The 19,337-nt window shown below is 39.8% G+C and overlaps 1 protein-coding gene across 1 annotated transcript in view; it reads right to left on the bottom strand.

Annotated features, from left to right (window-relative positions):
- Positions 1-19,337, bottom strand: part of SLC26A5 (solute carrier family 26 member 5) — a 23,430-nt gene extending 4,093 nt beyond the window's left edge. The window contains 17 exon segments of the mRNA XM_062491628.1: positions 274-328; positions 575-781; positions 1,655-1,777; positions 2,681-2,773; positions 4,164-4,233; positions 5,391-5,497; positions 6,263-6,358; positions 7,767-7,844; positions 8,144-8,257; positions 9,989-10,136; positions 10,231-10,313; positions 11,545-11,697; positions 13,109-13,273; positions 13,763-13,944; positions 14,496-14,606; positions 17,374-17,513; positions 19,183-19,337. Coding sequence (XP_062347612.1) covers positions 274-328; positions 575-781; positions 1,655-1,777; positions 2,681-2,773; positions 4,164-4,233; positions 5,391-5,497; positions 6,263-6,358; positions 7,767-7,844; positions 8,144-8,257; positions 9,989-10,136; positions 10,231-10,313; positions 11,545-11,697; positions 13,109-13,273; positions 13,763-13,944; positions 14,496-14,606; positions 17,374-17,513; positions 19,183-19,337 — 2,080 coding nt within the window.

Below are 19,337 nucleotides of genomic sequence, written 5' to 3'. Positions count from 1 at the left end.
ACTACAATTTCAAGATACTAAGTTCAGCGTGGCATTCACAACTTGCAGCTAGGAGAAATGGGAGCAGGATCCAGCCCACACAAAGCTAATTTCATTAGTACTCTACTTTCACTAAAGTTATGGCATATTGGCTTGCTTTTCCTCAAATCCAATTTTATTTAAAGTGCTGATACTACTGAGGCACAACTGCCAGCAGGAAATTTGGGAGCAGAGGGAAGGAGATAAAACACAATCTCTCACATAAAGCTCACAAAAAGAAAAATCTCAACTCACCACTACAGCTGGCAATGCAGACACAGACACCAACTTCGTTGTATTTCTTTATAATCTACAACAGAGTAAAGCTGAAGTTAAATGCAGATAATACATCATCATACACATCACAGTTCTGGAAGCCAAATACTGTGAAAGCTGCACAGTACACATTCCCCAGTATTCAGCTAAAACTTACAGAATTAAACCAATGATTAGGTGAGATATTGGACTGTATTTGAGCACGCAGTTATGATTCATGCTGACAGGCTCCTTATTAGGTATCTGAAAAGTTTTCTGTGGAAAAAAAATCCCTACTTACTGATTTTAGTGTTTTTGCTCCAACTGAATCCACAAAATTCACTGGGGTGAAATCCAGAATTAAAGAGTGAATATTTGTTTTGGGCTCCACAAAATGTTCATGCTCATCAAGAGACATGTCTTGTACACTAGAATCTGCAAATTTTCCATTCACAGGTAAGTCATCACTTGCTATCTCATGTTTTGCACTTGCTTCTATGTCGTTCGTCTGAGAAAGAAAATGAATAAAGCTTAAAGGCAGTCAATGCTTTTTCAGTGTACATCACTTTGCTCCCCTCACTCGTGTGTTCTTTAAGCCTTTAAAAGGTGTACAGCTCCTGGTCACTACAGAAACTGGCTTGACAAAACTTCCATATCTTGTGTATATCAAGGTTTGTTCTCTTATGCCCAGCCTTTTTACAGTCACACACAACCAGCTTAAAGGTGTTATCTCAGGACTGAATTACCCATTTCCTTCAAACGCTGACACCTGTTCATCTTTACTGACAAATTTTTACTCAATTTCCTTGTTTTATCTCTGGCTGATTCCATCAAGACCTATATATTCAAAATAAAGAACAGCAATTGGACTCTCAAGTTAGGCCTTTTTCAGGTTTCTCATGGTAAAATCACACACCATCTATCACCATGGCGAAGAGTTTAAGCATGCATAAAAGTACAAGCATGTCCCAGATAACCCTTCTTAGTGTATCTTGGCCATGCCAGGATTAGCAGAGGGGAACAGCACCTTCTTGTCACAGGGGGGTGCTAATTTGAATTAATTTTATTGTATCTTCTTTCTACATTATTATTCCAAGTGTGTGGGGAGGGGTAGAGGCGGGTCCCTTTGATTTCTACCAACACCACTGGTGAGACAGCAAGACAGTGTGGAGAGTTTGTGTGCCACTCTGTGCTACCTGAATGCAATCAAGGTCCAACACAAGTATCCAATACAGCAATCCCTGATCCTTACACTGTTCCTTCAGCCTCCTGTCCCCACGGCACAGCACCTGCTCCCTGAGCAGCACACCTTGTATAAAACACAAGAGTGGTAGCACCTGAAAGCAGCCTGCAAGCTGATAAAGCAGAGGTAAATATTTACCGGAGAGCTCACGAGCTTCAGCACAGCTTTCTTTCTGTGTTCATTTGCTGCCTTTATCTCCCTGGCATGGCGCTTCTGGGCTTTTCTCCTTGCTGCTAATAAGGCACTAGGGTCCACTCCAGTCTGTCAGGAGAAGAAAGTATGATCTGAGGAGATTCAGCTTGTTAGGATAGCACTGGAGTATCAGTTTGCACTGAATTAATCACTGCCATAAATTTAAACAAGAAGCCTGCGTTTTCCAGCTTCCCTTGGTGAGGCTGAGAACAGTGTGAAGAAGGAATCGTCTTGGCAAGCACTGTGTTAACAAGATGAGGGAAAGATGCATCTCATTCTTTTCTTAAAATCAGAGTGTCCTGTTTCAACCAAATGGTGATTGGAGTGCAGAGAGCAAAGGGGAGAGAAGTGCATTTGGGCAATAATCACAAAGATCTTTTGCTTTGTGAGGGCAAGTACCACCCACCTGTTTTGTATAAGACTCGCCACGGGAGCTACAGAAAAATTGTTCAGAAGTTAGTACAGGCACAGGTGTCACTGGCTCGGGTGGTTCTGCTGCTGCCACTGGCACCCAGTGAAGGCAGGGGTGACACAGGCAGTGAGGCACACCCTGTGTGCACGTCATCTGAGGGGCACTAAATACCCACAGCATTCCACGGTCTTACACTTCAGTAAAGTTAGTTACCCCAACAAGAACACTTTTATTCCCATTTTGTTTTCAGCTCAGCAACTAGTTTGCTGCTGAAAAATAAAAAGGGTTTGACCGGTTTGTGCTCTGCACCCACCGCTTTCCATTCACGAGCAGTCACTGTGAAGCTACACTGTCTGTTTATTCCCTCCCAAAATGTTGTTGCTTCCTAAGATAATTTGTAGCTGGCTGGAGGGTCACCATCTCATATTTTACAGATCACCAGGGGCTGCAGGCTGAGAAACATTGTGCTGGGCTACACTAAAGGAGCTGAAAGATGAGCATGTTCCAGAAGCTAGTTTGAATTTTCAAGACACGGACATTAAAGAATTTACTTTACTCACCTTTTTCTTCAGTGCGCTTGTATATGACTCACTATTAGCAAAATAAAGAGATGTATTAGCTTGAAATATTTTGATTCCAGGATATTCTTTAACCTAAAGAAAACATTAGATGTGCACAGTTAAATAGAATAAAAGCCCCTGTGTGATCACAAGACACATGGACATGCAGCAGTGCAACAGCCAACCCTGGATGGCCCTCAGCACGTGCCAGATAAAGAAGGTTAGCACTGTTGTGAGCAAAGGCAACCAGGAGATCAGAACCTCCCTCTTTCCCAGTGTAAAACTACACACTATCAATGCCTGGCAACATCTCTCCTTCTGTATTACACCAAAATGTACAACCATAAAAAACCCTAAATATTTGCAATTCTCTGATGTACCTATTTGCAGCTGGTATTACCATGAGGAAATAATGCACACCTAGAATTGCTTGCTTTTAGCCTCCCTTTCTACAGGCATAATAACTTATTTCTCTCTTACTCTTTTTTTTTTCTTGACTCCCCAAGTACCAAAAAAAACCTTTCAAATCTTTGGTTTTATCCAGACCTTCAGACAGGTCTTGATATTCACTTCTCCCCCCTCCCTTAAATGCAGTCACCTCTAAACAGGCTCAACTGTGACATTTTGCATGCAAATGACCTGGCCAGCATCAGAGACCCAGCCTGCCATATGCTGCCACCCCCACCTTTACCCAGAAGGAAATGCTGACTGCATTCAATGTAACAGAAATGGAGTCTCCTCTCCTCTGCATACAGATATAAATGTGTGCACTCATATTCCTGCTTTGTCTCATATTTAATGCAGAACTGCATTATCTTTTTCCATAGTTTTTTACAGACTGGTTCCTCAGTAAAGGAGGATGTAACTTTCATAGCAGCATCTCTGAGAACATAGCAGAGAGTGCAGAAAATTGCAGCTGCTGTTTGAGAATAAATACAGCATGTTTATGTCCATCACATTGACAATAATGCTTTCATCAACTTTTGGTTGAACAAAATGGCATTTATGAGAAGCTAAGTGCATGGTGAGCAATTGTGCCATTAATCACATATATTTAATGAGCAGGGGATGGGTGGGATGTTGTTTTGAACAGTTTGTGCAGTTACGAAGAACATACCAGTTTGGACCCTGGGTTCCATGGATTCCATGCAATTCTGCCACACAAATAAAGAAGGTGGCCTGGTATGCACTTGTGTACATAGCAGGTTTAGCAGTGGTATTCCAAAACACTTGGAAAATGGAAGTAGTATAAAATACTTTTGATCACTGCCTGGTAAATGTACATGCAGTATAAAGGGCTCGCATTTTGAACAAAGCAACTTTTGCCACTAAACCCAAATTTATTTCTTTCCTTCAACACAGGTGAATGCTTAGCAGCCAGCACTGCACGTGTGTGCAGTGTGGTAGGGCAAAGCAGCAAATTGCCACAGCTGGCTTTGCTCCACTGCAATAAACTACTCAATGCAGAAGAACGTGTTCCTACCTCTTCATACTCTTCCACATCACAGTAGATGTCAGTGTTAGGAATCTGACCAAGGATTCTGTATTCAGGGCTAGAGAGAAAGGAAACAAATATTTCTGTATTATTACTTATAAAGTGGGAACCTGAGTGTTTAACACAGACTGAAACTTTTTTTAAATGGTCATTCTGCAGGGCCTGTCTGGTACAGGATTATCTAAACATGGTTAAATGCGGTGAGCAGTTTATGGCAGAGCACAATTAAAATATTTTCTGTCAGTGTAAAAAGCAATTTATAAGCTTAGAACTGAAATGCTGTTATTTTCTGAAAAGCATGAGTCAAAGCATGCAAAAGTACAGGGCAAATTGCCTGCAGCACCAATCGGTGCAGCTCTATTGACTGTCTTGCAAATATGCAAACTCATACTGGCAGAAAACATGCTGCAACTTCAAAGAGCCACTCTGCTCCCAGGACAATGCCTAAGCAGATGAATATTCTCAACTCACAAGAACTGTGACAGCAAAGTATATTACTGTTGTGTTTGCAAGAATAAAACTGTATAGAGAAGGCAGAAAAATACTTATTTATGCAGAGTGGAAATCTCACAATTTGCCTTCATTCCAATGCAGACAGAACCAAGACTTTTGTATAGTTTCCACTGTCCCAGACCTTGAGCCCAAAAGCCTCACATGCCAGTCCTATCCACACATGCAAGAAATCATTTCATTGTAGACCTGGAAAGCTTCACAATTAAAGCTTTGTCACTTGGAATGGGGAGAAGTGACTTGAAAACCAGAACAGCCACAGCACTCTACAAATTAGAACTTTCTTTTAAAATACCTAAACATCCATCCCATGATAAACTGATACAACTTCAGCTTGTCCATGACAATTAGTGCACACAAAACATAATCATGTACTGAAACTGGCAGCAAGAAGCTTAAAAGTTCCAAATTCTAAGCATTAAAAAAAAAAAAAATAAACAAGAAGATTAACAACTATGAGAAATAAAAATTCTTCTGTTTATTACTGAGAGTGCAAGTTCATGCCCTCTAAAAATTTTGTTCTCAGAAAAAGAAAATGTGAACCCTGGATCAGAGTCAAAGGGCATGACCTATATTAGGAAGGAAATTCCATACAGCATGCAGTTGAAGAGAGTGAAATGGACTTCTGTTTATTTGCACCCCTTAAACAAACAAAACCAAATAGAAGATCAGCAAACACTAATTTTGATAAAGAAGAAATCTGACCTTTGTGTTCTGTAAATAACGGTTATCATTGCAAATGTTACTGCAGTAAGCAAACCGTAGTCTAGTCCCAGGAAAACAGAAGCCACAAAAGCTACCACCCAGATGGCCTAAAACAAAGAAAAGGTCTGAGTTATTATGCATCCTTTCCTGTTAAAAACCAAAAACAACAGCATAACCCAACCTCAAAATGTAGGTATCACTTATGATCAGGAATAGGCTCTAATGTAACCCATCATGATGCCAGATGGGAATTGCCTTAACCTTTCAGAAGGGCATAAAAGCTCCAGGCACTCTAACATCTGACTAACTGTCACAATATTAATTAATGCCTTAAGTCTTGTTCTCCAAGGAACCCTGTTCGACCATCAGACTCCAAATAACTTAGGATAAAATAAAAAAGAAATTCAAGGCTTGCAAGTAGCTCTGAGTTCCATCAATCAGTTCACCCAGGAGAGAAATGCCACCAAAAGGTTCCCTTGCAATACACTCTTAGCTCTGGCCCACTCCAGCCAGGTTTTTGGTTTGTCTTAAAAGATGGCAAATACCTTCAAGTGGTTTTCTTTGTTACTCTGTTTTCAAATTCTCAGGCATTCCCACAGCCTTCAGTGCAATTCCTATAGCAAAACTTCCAGAGCTTTGCTTTTACTGCAACCAAACTACTTCTGACCTGAGTTACAAGACTGTTGAGCAACAACAAAAATATTCTTGCCTCCAACAGATCACTCTCCCAGGGTACTTCCAGCTCCCTGTCTTATGTTCATCTGCAATACAACACTAATTTGTAACTCCTTGGTAAGTTTCTATGGTGTTTTAAGGATAGCAACTAATTTAATATAGTAAAAAATATTTGCATTGAGCTGTGCAATACTCACCAGCTCGATCTTACTGGTTCTCCAGAAATGCATGATATCTCTGAACTGTTTAAGCATTCCCTTTAGGTTCACCATGACAATTCCAGCTAGCACCGTCTAAGAACATTACAAAAATGCAATTTTCAGAAGCAAAATAAACCCAATGCCAAGAACTTCAAAGAATCACAGTCAACTTCTTCTGTGCTTTATAACTTATATAAGTCCACTGAAAAGATGTTCCATTTGAAAATCCACAATTTTTCAGGTAGTTCAGTGGACATGTGTTTTTACTGCAGCTGCAGAAATGGCAAACCAGTTCCGCTCAGTTTGATTTACTCTTTCCTAGCAAGAAGAATCACATGCTCCTACACTTCAGGCTGTTACACTTACAGTGCCTGAAGCAGTAGACCATAATCTCAAATTCATGTTTCTCTACAACATACTGAAACTATTCCTGCAACAGTAATATAGTTGTAACAAGGTCCAACTCCTATAACAAGAAGCAGGAACTGTGGATCACCCTTTGCACATCACCAGAAACAGATTTTTTTAAAAAGTCAGAAATACACTTATTCGCATAAATATGTTTTTATACAAATACATACGAACTGCAGCAAACCCAACTCATTATACTGATCCATTATCCAGCCCAAGCCTTCTACTAGCCAAGCTGTGATTTTCTTTTAACTTTTTAACCTCAACCCAGAATTCCTATGCTGCAATCAAATGTAGCCAGCAGGACCAGGGCAGTGATTGTCCCCTGTCCTCAGCACCGGTGAGACCATATCTCAAATCCTGTGTTCAGTTTTGGGCCCCTCACTACTAGGAGGACATTGAGGTGCTGGAGTGAGTCTAGAGAAGAGCAATGGAGCTGGGGAAGGGTCTGGAGCACAGGTCTGATGAGGAACAGCTAAGGGTGGAAAAAAGGAGGCTCAGAGGAGACCTTATCACTCTCTAAAGTGCCTGAGAGGAGGCTGTGGCCAGGCAGGGGTTGGACTCTTCTCTGAAATAAAAAAGGGACAGAATCAGATTAAATCATCTCATGCTGTGCCAGGGGAGGTTTAGACTGGATACAAGGAAAAGTTTCTCAAGAATTGGAACAGGATAACCAGGAAGTGGCTGAGTCACCATCCCTGGAGATATTTAAAGTGAGTAGATGCAGCACTTAGGGACATGATTCAGTGGTGGGCTTGGCAGTGCTGAGTTAACAGCTGGACTCAATGATCTTAAAGGTCTTTTCCAACCTAAACAGTTCCAAAGGGGAATTGCTTGAAGGTATTCTTATGTTCAAAAGACAGAGTCCAGGATATCCAATACTAAAATCAACAACAAAAAGCATGCTGGATCGTTCAAAACATTATTTTTTTCTAGGCTAATTTACAGCAAAAATGCATACAAAATTTAAAGGTTTCTAGATCAAAGCCTAACTGTTGTATACTAACCCTCCCACAATTTCAAATTATAGCAATGCTCATGAGCCTCTGCTGACAATCAATGCAAAGCCTAATACGTAAAACTCCCTTACCTGTGGAAGTGGTTCAAAAAGGTATCCAATAGCCACAATTACCAACAGAACCATAACTGCAGAGAGTGCACCTGCAATCTGAAGGAAAAAAAGCCAGAGATCATTTCTAAGTGTCCCCAAGGGGAAATATTACTGATTAGCTAACCCCTTGTGCTTTCAACAAGGCTGGTTGTTCAACTGACTTTTGATTCTTTCCATTCAGTTCACCCATTTTGCCTATCATGCTGCTTTCCATCCTGACCCAATCTGGATTTGAAACATGGGAAACTCGTTATTTCTTCTGTCCCAGGCAGAGAAACTAGGTAAACTTCAGACTTTAGTTTTGGAGCTCCAAAGAGTAAACTTCATTTGGCTCAGGATTTGGGTATTCTACATACCTGAGTTTTTCCACCAGTGCTCTCCTGGACAAGACTCCGAGACATTGAGCATGTGACTGGAAAGGTTTGGAAAAATGACCCCACAGAGTTGCATATTCCCAAGGCAATAAGTTCCTATGTTAAACAAGAGAGCCAAAAAAACCCAAAGGCAATTATACCTAGCAGTGGTACCAGGCTGGAACTATCCACAGACATTAACAACCACATTTTATTTACAGTGCTTTCTAGCAACTTCATTGTAGAGAATAAGCAACCTAATTGTAGCTTATGCTTGTAGTTCTCACAGATGCACAAGCTGATGCATGTTAAACCATCTGTTAAATAAAGTTTCTAAAAAATGCTGGAGACATTTCCCATCCCTAAATGTTACAAGAATTAATCAGACTGAAAACTAAAATTAATGACTGCACTGCTTGTTTTAGGATTTCTTCTCCTTGGAAATAATTTGAATTTTAACCCTGAATATACATGAAAAATGCTTTTTAATGCAAACACCATTCTTTGCTTCCCACCCTATGTGTTTAAAACTGTGAGCAGCCCTGCCTGTGTTTCCATGGGTGGTAATCCATTGCATCCATGGTACATGAAAAAAAACAATGACTGTCCACTGCTTCCTCAGGAAGATCCCACGTGAGAACTGTACTCCCATGAGTGAGGTCAGGGCTCCATCTACCTCAGTACTGCATTTCTGATGCCTAAGAAATTATTTGCTTGTAATGAAGCCTCCCCAGACTACTCTGCATCTTGCTATTTGTAATTGAGTGATTTGAATCATACATTTCCAACAGTTCTCAATGTGTTTTTCTCTTCGAGTTTGTACAATCCTTTTTGGGTTCATTTAAACTTGGCATGCACTGCTACTGTGACAAGGAGTTCAGTTTAACACCCAGGTTAAGTAGCACCTGGCACCTCCTTAGGAAAAGATTTAGATGTTTAACTCGGGTTAGGGATGATGATGTTTAAGGTAAATAGAGCAAATCACATTCATGCACTACGGATTTTTCCTCTTCTATCTTTGGGTAACAGAGCACAATGACATGAAGGAGGAGATTGACCTGACCAGATGTACAGCTCTGTAGGTAAACTTCATTTACTCTCAGAGGAAGGCCATAATTTTGATGAGGGTGGAACAGCTGATCTGTGTTGTGCCAGATGTGTGCTCTAGGGGATGTGTTACAGCACAGGAACTCTGTCTCCCTTGACACCACAATGATATTGACAAATAATCCAGTTGAAGTATTGATGTTAAATTGCACAGGAAGGCCAGAGTAGGTGAGTAGGACATATAATTTTCATTTTAGAGAGTCCTAAACACAGCCCTTATCACTCAAATCATGCTCAGAATGCTAAATACAGACAGGGCCAGTTGCTGCCCCAGAAAATGACAAGTTGCCCAATTGCAATGGGCAGGAATAAAAAGAAACTATGAAATATAAAATTACAATTTTTAAACTCTAGATGAGAGTTTTTTGACACATAAGGTACTGTATTTATCACATGGGACCTCTGTGCTTTGCTCTATTACAGAAAGAGGAGAAAATGTAGCTGCTGATCGGGACAGTATGGCCAAGTAATGTCTGTCCCAAAAATTAATATTCATCTCCATGTCCAAGCATAGCAGAAGCAGGTTTTCCAAAATTAAGCTAAAAGTGAAGCTTGTTATTTAAACACAGTCAGAAGTAGAACTTAAACTAATTCCTGGCTTTTAAATGTGTAGGCTGTCAAAAATCTGGCCTGATTCCACTATTGAAAAACCCCTCATTTTTGCCAATATCACACTCTACTTTAATGATATAACAAAGGTGCTACTGAGAATTTTCAGCAAAGCAACCCCACTACTTTTACCTGATTCCCGTCGATGGTGTAACCATGTTTAAGGGCAAAGATCTTGGCCATTGATACAGCCATTGAAAATCCAACTATTGCTATTGCTACTGCATCCCCAAGTATTGCTGGGATTAGCTGAATCTCAGGAACTGCTGGTGCACGTAACCTTGGAGATGAAATTAATATTTATAAATTGATATGATAGAACCATATGCAATACAGGAAAAGTCACAGTTTTAATAAGATTGTATTATCCCTACCCTTGAGGAATATTCCCAACAACGTTCACTTTGTATGACTCATTCAGATTCATTGCAGCTGAAACTCCTGTGCCAATAATGACCTAAAAATCCACAAACACATTTGTAAACATTATCTAAAAAGAGATAAAGCCACCTGAAGAGATATAAAGGTTAGCTGACTATGATTAATACACACAAGGGGTTACATTTATTTGTCAATCAGTTTTCTATGAGTTAGGGGCTAAAAAAGCAGACAAAAAGGAGGAATAATAATTACTTTCCCTTCATCATGTTCAACTCATCCTGATTTTATATTTTTTTTTGTAAAGTTAAGTGAAACAGGCTATATGGTATGATATGAATCACTCAAATTCCCTTTACATAAGCCAAGCTCAGCCAAACTAGTGTATTGGAAAAAATAAATGCAAGGACACTCCTGCCTGTCTGCACTGGCTTATTTGCAGGTGCCTGTTACCTGCAAAGAGAACTGATGCAACAGCAAAGAAAGGAACATTGTTTTGCTACTGCCTATCAGAAAAATACTCTATTATAGCATCTTCCTCATCTCTCACCATCATCCCTTTTCTTTATTCCTTATATCTAGACTGTGCCCATAGCTTCAATTATTCCCTTTCTTGACTCCATTATGTGTAGTTTTTATGGGAGCTGCAGTAATTCGAGAACTCATTTTTAAGTCAAATCACTTTTAAAGGCAGAAGCTTGTCTGAGCTGTAGGCTTTATGTGTATTACGATTGTCTGTATTATACAGGTATTTTAGACTACTTGTTTGAAACAGAATCAGTGCTGCAGCCAGTTATCAGTCTCAGAAACAGAGAAAGGAAGAAGTATTTAGTCCTGATGGTTCCTGCTCGTCTTTCTGCTACTGCATTTCAAAAAGTGAGCAAGCCCTGCAGAACCTCTGAACAGGCATCTGCAAACACCTTCCTTCAGGAAAGGGTTCTGAGCTCTTGGACTCCGAGTGGGAAATGCACTCAAGACACTCCGCACTGTCTTGCACAGCATCAGTCAGGTGCCCAAACTCCTGGACAGAGAGGGTTTTACAACACACATATATATCTACCCATTGCTACAAGGGACTGAGGATGTTTAAATTGTTTTTCAACTCTTCTTTGTGACTTTATGGTCTCCATATGGACATTCCAGTTCTTAATTTTAAGAGAATCCAGACCTTCAATTGGATTAAGGCTCAAATGAATTATGTCCAATGGAAGTTACTCTCAAGATCAGTAAGATAAGACAGAACATGAGATAATTCCTACAGTATTAGAATAGCTATATAATTAAGCCATAGAATTTCCCAGTTGGCTTACCACAATGATCTCCATAGGAACAGGAACTGGGAGCTGCTTCTTAAACCGGCGATTGATTGTCTTGCCAATCAGCAATAGAATAATGCACGTTAATCCAACAATCAATGCAGCAATATTGGTTGTTGTTATTTTTGAAAACACAGCAGCTAGGGTCTGTAACATACCAGAAGCACCATAATTATTCCTAAGAAAATAGAATCTTCAGGGAATTTTGCCACAAAAGAGCCAATTATATTGCTTTTCAGCTGTGGTTTCATTCTAAGTTTATAACCACAGTGAACGAGGGCCAAAGCAAAATACCCATTGTTCCTACAAAACACAGAAGACTTAAGTATCTCACTGAGAGAAATACACTTGAATCATTGAATCAGTGTTCCTTAAAGGGGACAAAAATTTGGAGAAAAAACTTTATTGGGGTAAAAAGCCTAAACTAAACCATGTCTCGCATCCTCAGCATTTTCACACATATTCCTCAGTGGCAGCTACCTGAAAGCAACAAATGCAAATTCCTTCTAATACCTTCAAATATTCTTTGGCAAGTCACATTTACTTAGAGCTGCATAAACTATTCTAAAACAATAAAGCTGCTGATAGAACTATTGAGGTTGCCATAACAATATGGTTAAATAACAGTGATCCTGCACTGCTGCTAAACTGGCCATTATTCCAAATACCTTTTAATTGAAAACACTTACTAAAAGGGTGTTAGAAAAGTACCTGCTGGAATACACAAGTTGCCAGAGGGTAAACAGTTCCCTTTACTGATTATTCCTCCTTCTTCCACTGCATTAAAATAAATAAATAACCTCTGGAGAGGCCTTTGAAAGAAGACAAACATACTCTTCCTTATGCAGATTGAAAACTGCAACAACTGTCAGGATGTTAATACATTCAAGATGTCCTGGTAGCATGCATCTTGAATTTATAATTTCCCTTCTATTTCTTTTGGCAATTAGTATGACTGGTTCCCAGTTTAGTGAACTGAACTGCGAATTTTGAAATTAATCATTCACACAGACTTGTTTGCAAAAGGTTTGTTATATCTGCACAAACATACAAAAAGATTCCCACACAGTATTTTCTATACCCTACATGCAGATGAAATCCTGAAGCTTCATTATTGCTGAGCCATCAATCTGCTCAAAAGCTTAGGTTTTCACAGACATCTGAGATCCTCCCTTTTCTTCCACTTACGAGTGGACAGATTCTGAGAGTAACACGTCCTAGCTTTGCAGAACATGCCTGATTTACAGTGAAGCATTTCAGGAGCACATTTCCTCCCAGGGCACAAGAGACTTGCTTCAATGAACAGTTATCTGCTTGTATTAGGAAACTACATTCAGCAGAATCCCAAAATCTGCCCATCTCAGACTGTGTGGATCTATCAAGTCATACTTGGGCTGCACTTCCTGATACTGCTATGGCATTTAAAGACCTCATACCCAGTGTTCAATACTGAAGATTATGTATTACTTGACACTAAGTAGAATAAAGACAGAAAAAAGCTTAGGAACCAGATCCAGACCCCACAGAATTTGCACGTTTGGTAAGTGTAGTTACTCACATATACAACTGAGAGGGGTCCACTGTACCGGCTGGTCTGGATGCCAAGGAGATACTTTAACTGGGAAATGAAGACATGAACTGCAGCTGCTGTGGTAAATCCTCGCACCAGAGGCTCTGTTAGATAGATGGCCACAAATCCAAACCGAAGGAAACCTAAACACAACTAATGGAAAAGAGAAGTGTCAAGCACGTGACTCCCACAATAGTCAGGATATAGGACACCTCCCCCCTCTCCTTTCCTCAATGCCCAAGCCAGACCAGACAGACCTGAACTTGGCTTTTCTGAAACCACAGTTCAGAGCAGCCAGCAGTGCACCCAATCTTCCATGCCACTGGCAGGTCCAGTGAGATATGGGTATGTACGTATGCATTATTTGTATGCATTTATGGACAGATTAGAGAACATCAGTTGAGATTTTCTGATGGGATAGGAAAAAATCAAAAGGGGGGAGATCCCAATTTTTTTTCCAGTCCAGCTAAGATGCCAGATAAAGTCCTGCCTCCAATGTATCCATCCCCAGTTCTGTTAGGTGGCTGCCATAAAGCAGCCTGTGTCCTACATGGAGCAGTGCAGAAGCACAAGTCTGGTTACAGGGTATCCACTGTGACTCAGCAGCAGCAGCTGCCCTTACAGCAAACTGTGAGCACATACCTGGATAAGTCCTGAAAGAAAGGCAAGAGCCACAGCTACCTGCACCCTCTTGGTATCCCTGTCACTGTAATATTCAAGGACATCTGTAATATTAGTAGAATTAGAGTCCAGAGAAATAATTTCATCAGGCACTTCTCTCACAGCAACGCCACCAATCATCATACTAACCACAGCAAAAGTGCCTGAAATAAGAGGGAGAGGAAAGTAATTGCTTAAAATCCTGGAAAATGCTTTTATTAAGGAGTGGTTCTTACTGAGATATGTAAAATTAAACTAAAATAAGAGTCTTCTACCTTAATAATGTATTTTTAGCCCCCAGATCTGTTCCAGTACTCAGCACTATTAAAGCCAATCAGATGGTGAACATAGACATCTACAGTAGGTTAAGCACCATCCTTTTTTTTCCTCTCAGTTTCTATTTTGCAAATTAAAGATTCATCCTGGCCACATAGACAGCTGACTGCAGCAATGAAATCACAGTTCAGGAGTTTGCAGCCCACATTTTTAGATCTAATCTTCTAGAAGATGCTCTTCTACTGCTTCCTAACTAAAATAGATAGACTAATAATAAAAAGTACTGGTCATGTTCCACACATTTGTGTCTCTCCTATGCATTTAAATTTGAATTTATGGAAAACAACTACACTTTCTATTTCTCCAGTTTTATTTTTTACAGCTTTATTAAACACACACACACATACAGACAGACTTTCAGTTATTCATACAGATATACCTATTGATATGTGTCTGGAGGTTCCAAAAAAGGTATACAGAAAAACAGGATAAAATGAAGAATATAGGCCAAATACTGGGGGAACAGCTGCCAGCAAAGCATAGGCCAAACCTAGAAAACAGATACAAATATGTATGTTAAGTAAACAACAAGAAAACCCCACCATCTTAAGCAAAGGGATTTAAACCTACTAGCTACTATTTAAGCCTTTTTGTTGCTTTTGTTTTCATCTGCAGAAGAATATAGTTAGAAACACCCAAACCCTCATAACAAGTGAGACACATTTGACTTTCTCTTCCTTTTCTTATCAGACATGGTGTTCATGGCAATCTATAACCGGCTAAACACTTTCGTCCTCCCTCACCCTACAATGACTGGGATGATGTAACAGTTATGTTTCCACAAAAAACATGCTTCAAAATGTAAAATAAGCAAAGAGTAATCTCTGACAATCTGTAAGGTCACAGAGCTTATACAGTCTGGGATTCTTCCCAAAAACAAAGTCCTTTTTGTCATTAAGCCCTGTCCAGTTCCATGCAGTGGAATGCAATCCACATCATTCCTATGTGTAGTGGGGGCTGGCAAGCACAGCTGTGGAGCTGTGGGGAGAACAGCTCTAAGGGACACCAGGGAAGAACATCTCCCACTCTCTGTGTGACTCAGGGTGTGCTTATCATGGGACCAGGCTCACAAGCAAGTGGTGTACACCATGTGATATGGCACATAACTGTCCCAAGCAGTTCCAGCCAAAACAATAGCTCTGAACAGCTTGTGTTAATGAGAATTGACAGCAGAACAGAACAAATGGGCCTCGAGGAGAAAACACTGTACCCTGGCTTGGCTTGGTTCTGCACTCTCACAACTGCATGGTAACACATGTGTATTCTTGGCACACTTGGGCAGACTGGTCCAAGTGAGGTTTACCCCTCAATGGGCCAGTGCAAATTCCAAACAGAAGCAATGCTTCACCCACCATGAAGAACCAGTGATACTCAAAAACACCTCTCCCTAAAAATTTAAACTGGGAGACAAAGCATCACATTACAAAACAAAGGGCTAAACCAAAGGGATCTTCTGTACCATCCAAGTGCTCTTGTGCAGTGTAGTAACTTACAGGGCCTTGTTCTAGCCCTAAGATCTGAGTCTTAGCCAAAAATTCATACTCTTACCAAAACTGGACTGATGGTATAGTTTATTGTCTTGCTCAAATGAGTATTTCATTAAGTACTTGTGAAACTCATCCCACATATATTCTCTCACCCAAGGGTTACCTCTCCTGACATTAGCAAATACCCTGTATTGTAACAAGCTGGCCTTTAATATTATGATGAACTTCACAGTACAAATAACCAAAACTGAAAATCAGTGTTCAAAACTGGGAGGGTGGGTCTGTGTGAAATTCCTGATCTGAATACCCTTTTATTCCCTTTCTTTGTACTGGCATTTTTAGAGATTGTCAGTGCCAAGGAAGTAAAGAGATATTGACTTGATAGGAGGCCATGACTTAAACACCGTGGTCATTGTAGCTCTGCCTGGAATGATTTGCAGGCTTCTTTGAACTCATGCTTGCTATAATTACATCCATTCCAGAAAAATGAAAGTTCAACTTTTATGTTTTTAGAAAGGGAATGATAAAGAGTAGTTTAAGGGCATGTTTGCAGTCACCAAATGAATAGTGTTTACTTTAAAAGAGTCAAAAAATTAAGTATGATGTTCACTGCTGACCACTTGAATTTTAGTGTTCTTTCAGGTCACAACATAAATTATGTTTCAGTATACAACTGGCAATGTTTGTGTCCAGTATACGACAAATATGCCTGAGAGTGAACCACATTAGCTATCAGTTTAAGATAAGTTGATGCTTCCATGTGTGGAAGAAAAAATAACCTTAATCATAAAACTTACACAAAACCAGGAAGATACAAAAATAAATAAATTATCTGCACAGACTAAGTTAGGGTATTTAATTATTTTAATGGGTTACCACCTATTAGAATCTTGGATTTAGAGATGAATTTTTCAGACCTGCTTCAGCCTAAAGTGGAACAAGTGAACAAGCTATTGTGGAGCTGCCATTCCCAGAGCAGTGGGCATCCAATATTGGTATTTCTGTAGCAGTGCTGCTGCCTTCTAACCTCCTGAATACTTCTGAAACTGCTAATAGTACGTGCAGGACTAAACAAAAGATTCTACTGATCCATTCACCAGGAGCTGAACAGAATACTTTCTCTGGCCTCCAGAGCCTGCTCTTGCCTCAGGACTGGGCTCCACTTACGGTGACACTTTCTAGTAATTTAATAGATATTTCAACACATTTTCAGTCTTGTTACAGACAGTACTTTTGATTTATTTCCACCACATAAATCACTGCCTGCTACTATGGTTACAGCACAAACTGGTGATTTCTAGACTTGGGGAGCAGTCTTTGAACTCTTGCATGTTCTTCTCTGATTAAATTTAGTTTGGTTACTTTGTCCCAGTTGCTCTCTGAAACGTAATGTCTATGTGTCTGTTAGATACTGGTACCCTCTGTAGGAAATTTGCCATGACATTCAGGACAATGAGATCAGTAAATAATATGGCACATTCAGCAAAAGTTCAGACATGCACTTAAACTGAAAAGCTGGTCTGCCACTGAGAGCTGTGGATACTGATTAGAGAGGGAGCTTTTTTCTGAGTTTGGTGCATATCACTGACTTGCAGTTTTAAGGGAATCACCATTCTGGACTGGTCTGCAGAATCCATGCTGATCTCCACACAGAGCCGTGACATACACATCCTGTTCTCAGGAGCACCTGTTTCAGGATGCCAAGCACTGCCATAAGAGCACACAGAGAAAAAGTAAGGAAGAAACAATTAAATACAGAGATACACTCACCTTGAGGAAGCTGCATGATTCCAGTGCTTACACCTGAGATAATGTCTCCCAATAAGTATTCCTTCACTGGGTAACGAGGAAGCCATTTTAAAATCGGTAAGAAACTGTAAAGATGGGACTTGGCTTTCTTAGAAGAACAACTGGAAATACAAAGCAGAAATCAAGTTAGATACTGGCAGGGGACAAAGAAGTTGCAAAAATTCTCTTTCATCCTTATACAAGAAAACAGCTCCTTTACAGGCAGGCTCAGACTCCTGATGACAGTCATTTCTGGACATGCTTAAGCACAAACAACTCTGCCTCCAGTTAATTTAGCCCTTAGTCACACGATAGTACTGTTCACAAACCTTGGGGAACTGGAGAACAAAAGTCTTGTGAGCCTGCAGGTCAGTGGGAAGTAAAACTGCTCCTGACACAATACCTTCTGCTGAGATCATTCCTAGTAACAATCCCCTGAGCATAACTTGATTCCTGATAGTGATTTTCATTCATCAGAGTACTTTGCAGTGCTTTTCCCCATTTACTAGTTCCATGCTTTATACTTGTTTGAGCATAATATTATATTTTAACATTACTAACATTAACATTTCTATGCTTTAAAACCACCAAATCTATTAATTTAATCAGCACTTATTACTACCACTACTAGTATTGATAGACCCACTTTCAGGCTATTTGAGAACATTAACTCTTTTTCACCTGGAAAGGAAAGGCACTGAAGCCAGCAGCACTGACCCTTGTGGCTCTTAGCAGAGCTATGAACCTTTTGAAACCTTGACTCATGACAAATGAATAGAGCCAGGAAACACATATCTCTACCCAGTACTGCATCATTCCTTGATTGTACTGTGAGAAGTTTAACCTTGGCTAAAAATGTAACACAGGGATTGTAGAAATGCTTTTCTGTGTAGGGGAATTGCAAGAGAAATGCAAATATTTTTTTAGCATTTCTGAATTGTACAGTGAAGAAGCTTGTTGCTACAAGTGAGAGACTCATCCACACCTCCCCATGGTTAAGTAGACCATACCACAAGGAGGAGGATTTTGATCCACTTTTTAAATTCAGGACACATTAAGTTTTCTGAGGTAGAATTATGTGTCTTTACCATTGAAGTCATTCCATAAACCAAAGCAAATCTCCAAATGTCAAATCATGTGAACAGGAGTATTTTATAGAAAAGCAATTCTGTTGTCCTGCAGAACAAGGTTTGAGAAAGAAATGGAAAAAACTCTGCAAATGAAGCATGGATAAACATAAAGCTAATGAGAACTTAACTAGAAGTTAAATCCCCTGGTAACACAGAGCAAGAGAAGCACAGTTAAAGACATTTCATGTCTAATCAGATGATTCCAAGGTAGTTAATTGAAAGCTAGAGAATGCCTTCAGTAAGTTCTTATTGGACTAATAATTTAGATTTCTACACAGCTATCACACATCTCCTTCAGTGAAAGGATCACATGAAGCACAAATTTGGCCATAAGTATTTCCACATAAAAGGACAGGTATTTTTCTGGGTCTTATGAATTCATGTCACGTGATTTGACTAATACTTCACATTCCTATGCTGCATATTTTCCTTTTGCACTTTGATAAAGGCAATTCAACTAATTTATCCAACATTTTCTAATATGGTTATAAGTTAGCATTAAAAGAACAAACACAGTTTCTTCCCAGTCTGTCTGAATAGTCAAAGTAGAATTTGTGGTTTTATCTCTTAGGTTTCTTTGAAGAGATTACCAGCTAAATGCAAGAATCAATTAAGAATTATAATATTTCTAACCAATAAAATAAAACAAAAAAAACCCTACCGACAAGAATGTGCAATCTTCTGCCCTAAAGTCTGAGGGGTTCTCTGTCGCCTGTGCAGCTGTCCTTGCAGGAGCTCCTGGTTGTATATTGGTCTCTGCACACAATACCTCTGGGTTGGCTCAACACATGCTTCTTGCTCTTCAGCACGTTCCAT

This window comes from Cinclus cinclus, chromosome 4 (genome assembly GCF_963662255.1).
Source record: "Cinclus cinclus chromosome 4, bCinCin1.1, whole genome shotgun sequence".
NCBI classification, from domain to species: domain Eukaryota; kingdom Metazoa; phylum Chordata; class Aves; order Passeriformes; family Cinclidae; genus Cinclus; species Cinclus cinclus.
This window is presented reverse-complemented; position numbering and strand designations above follow the sequence as displayed.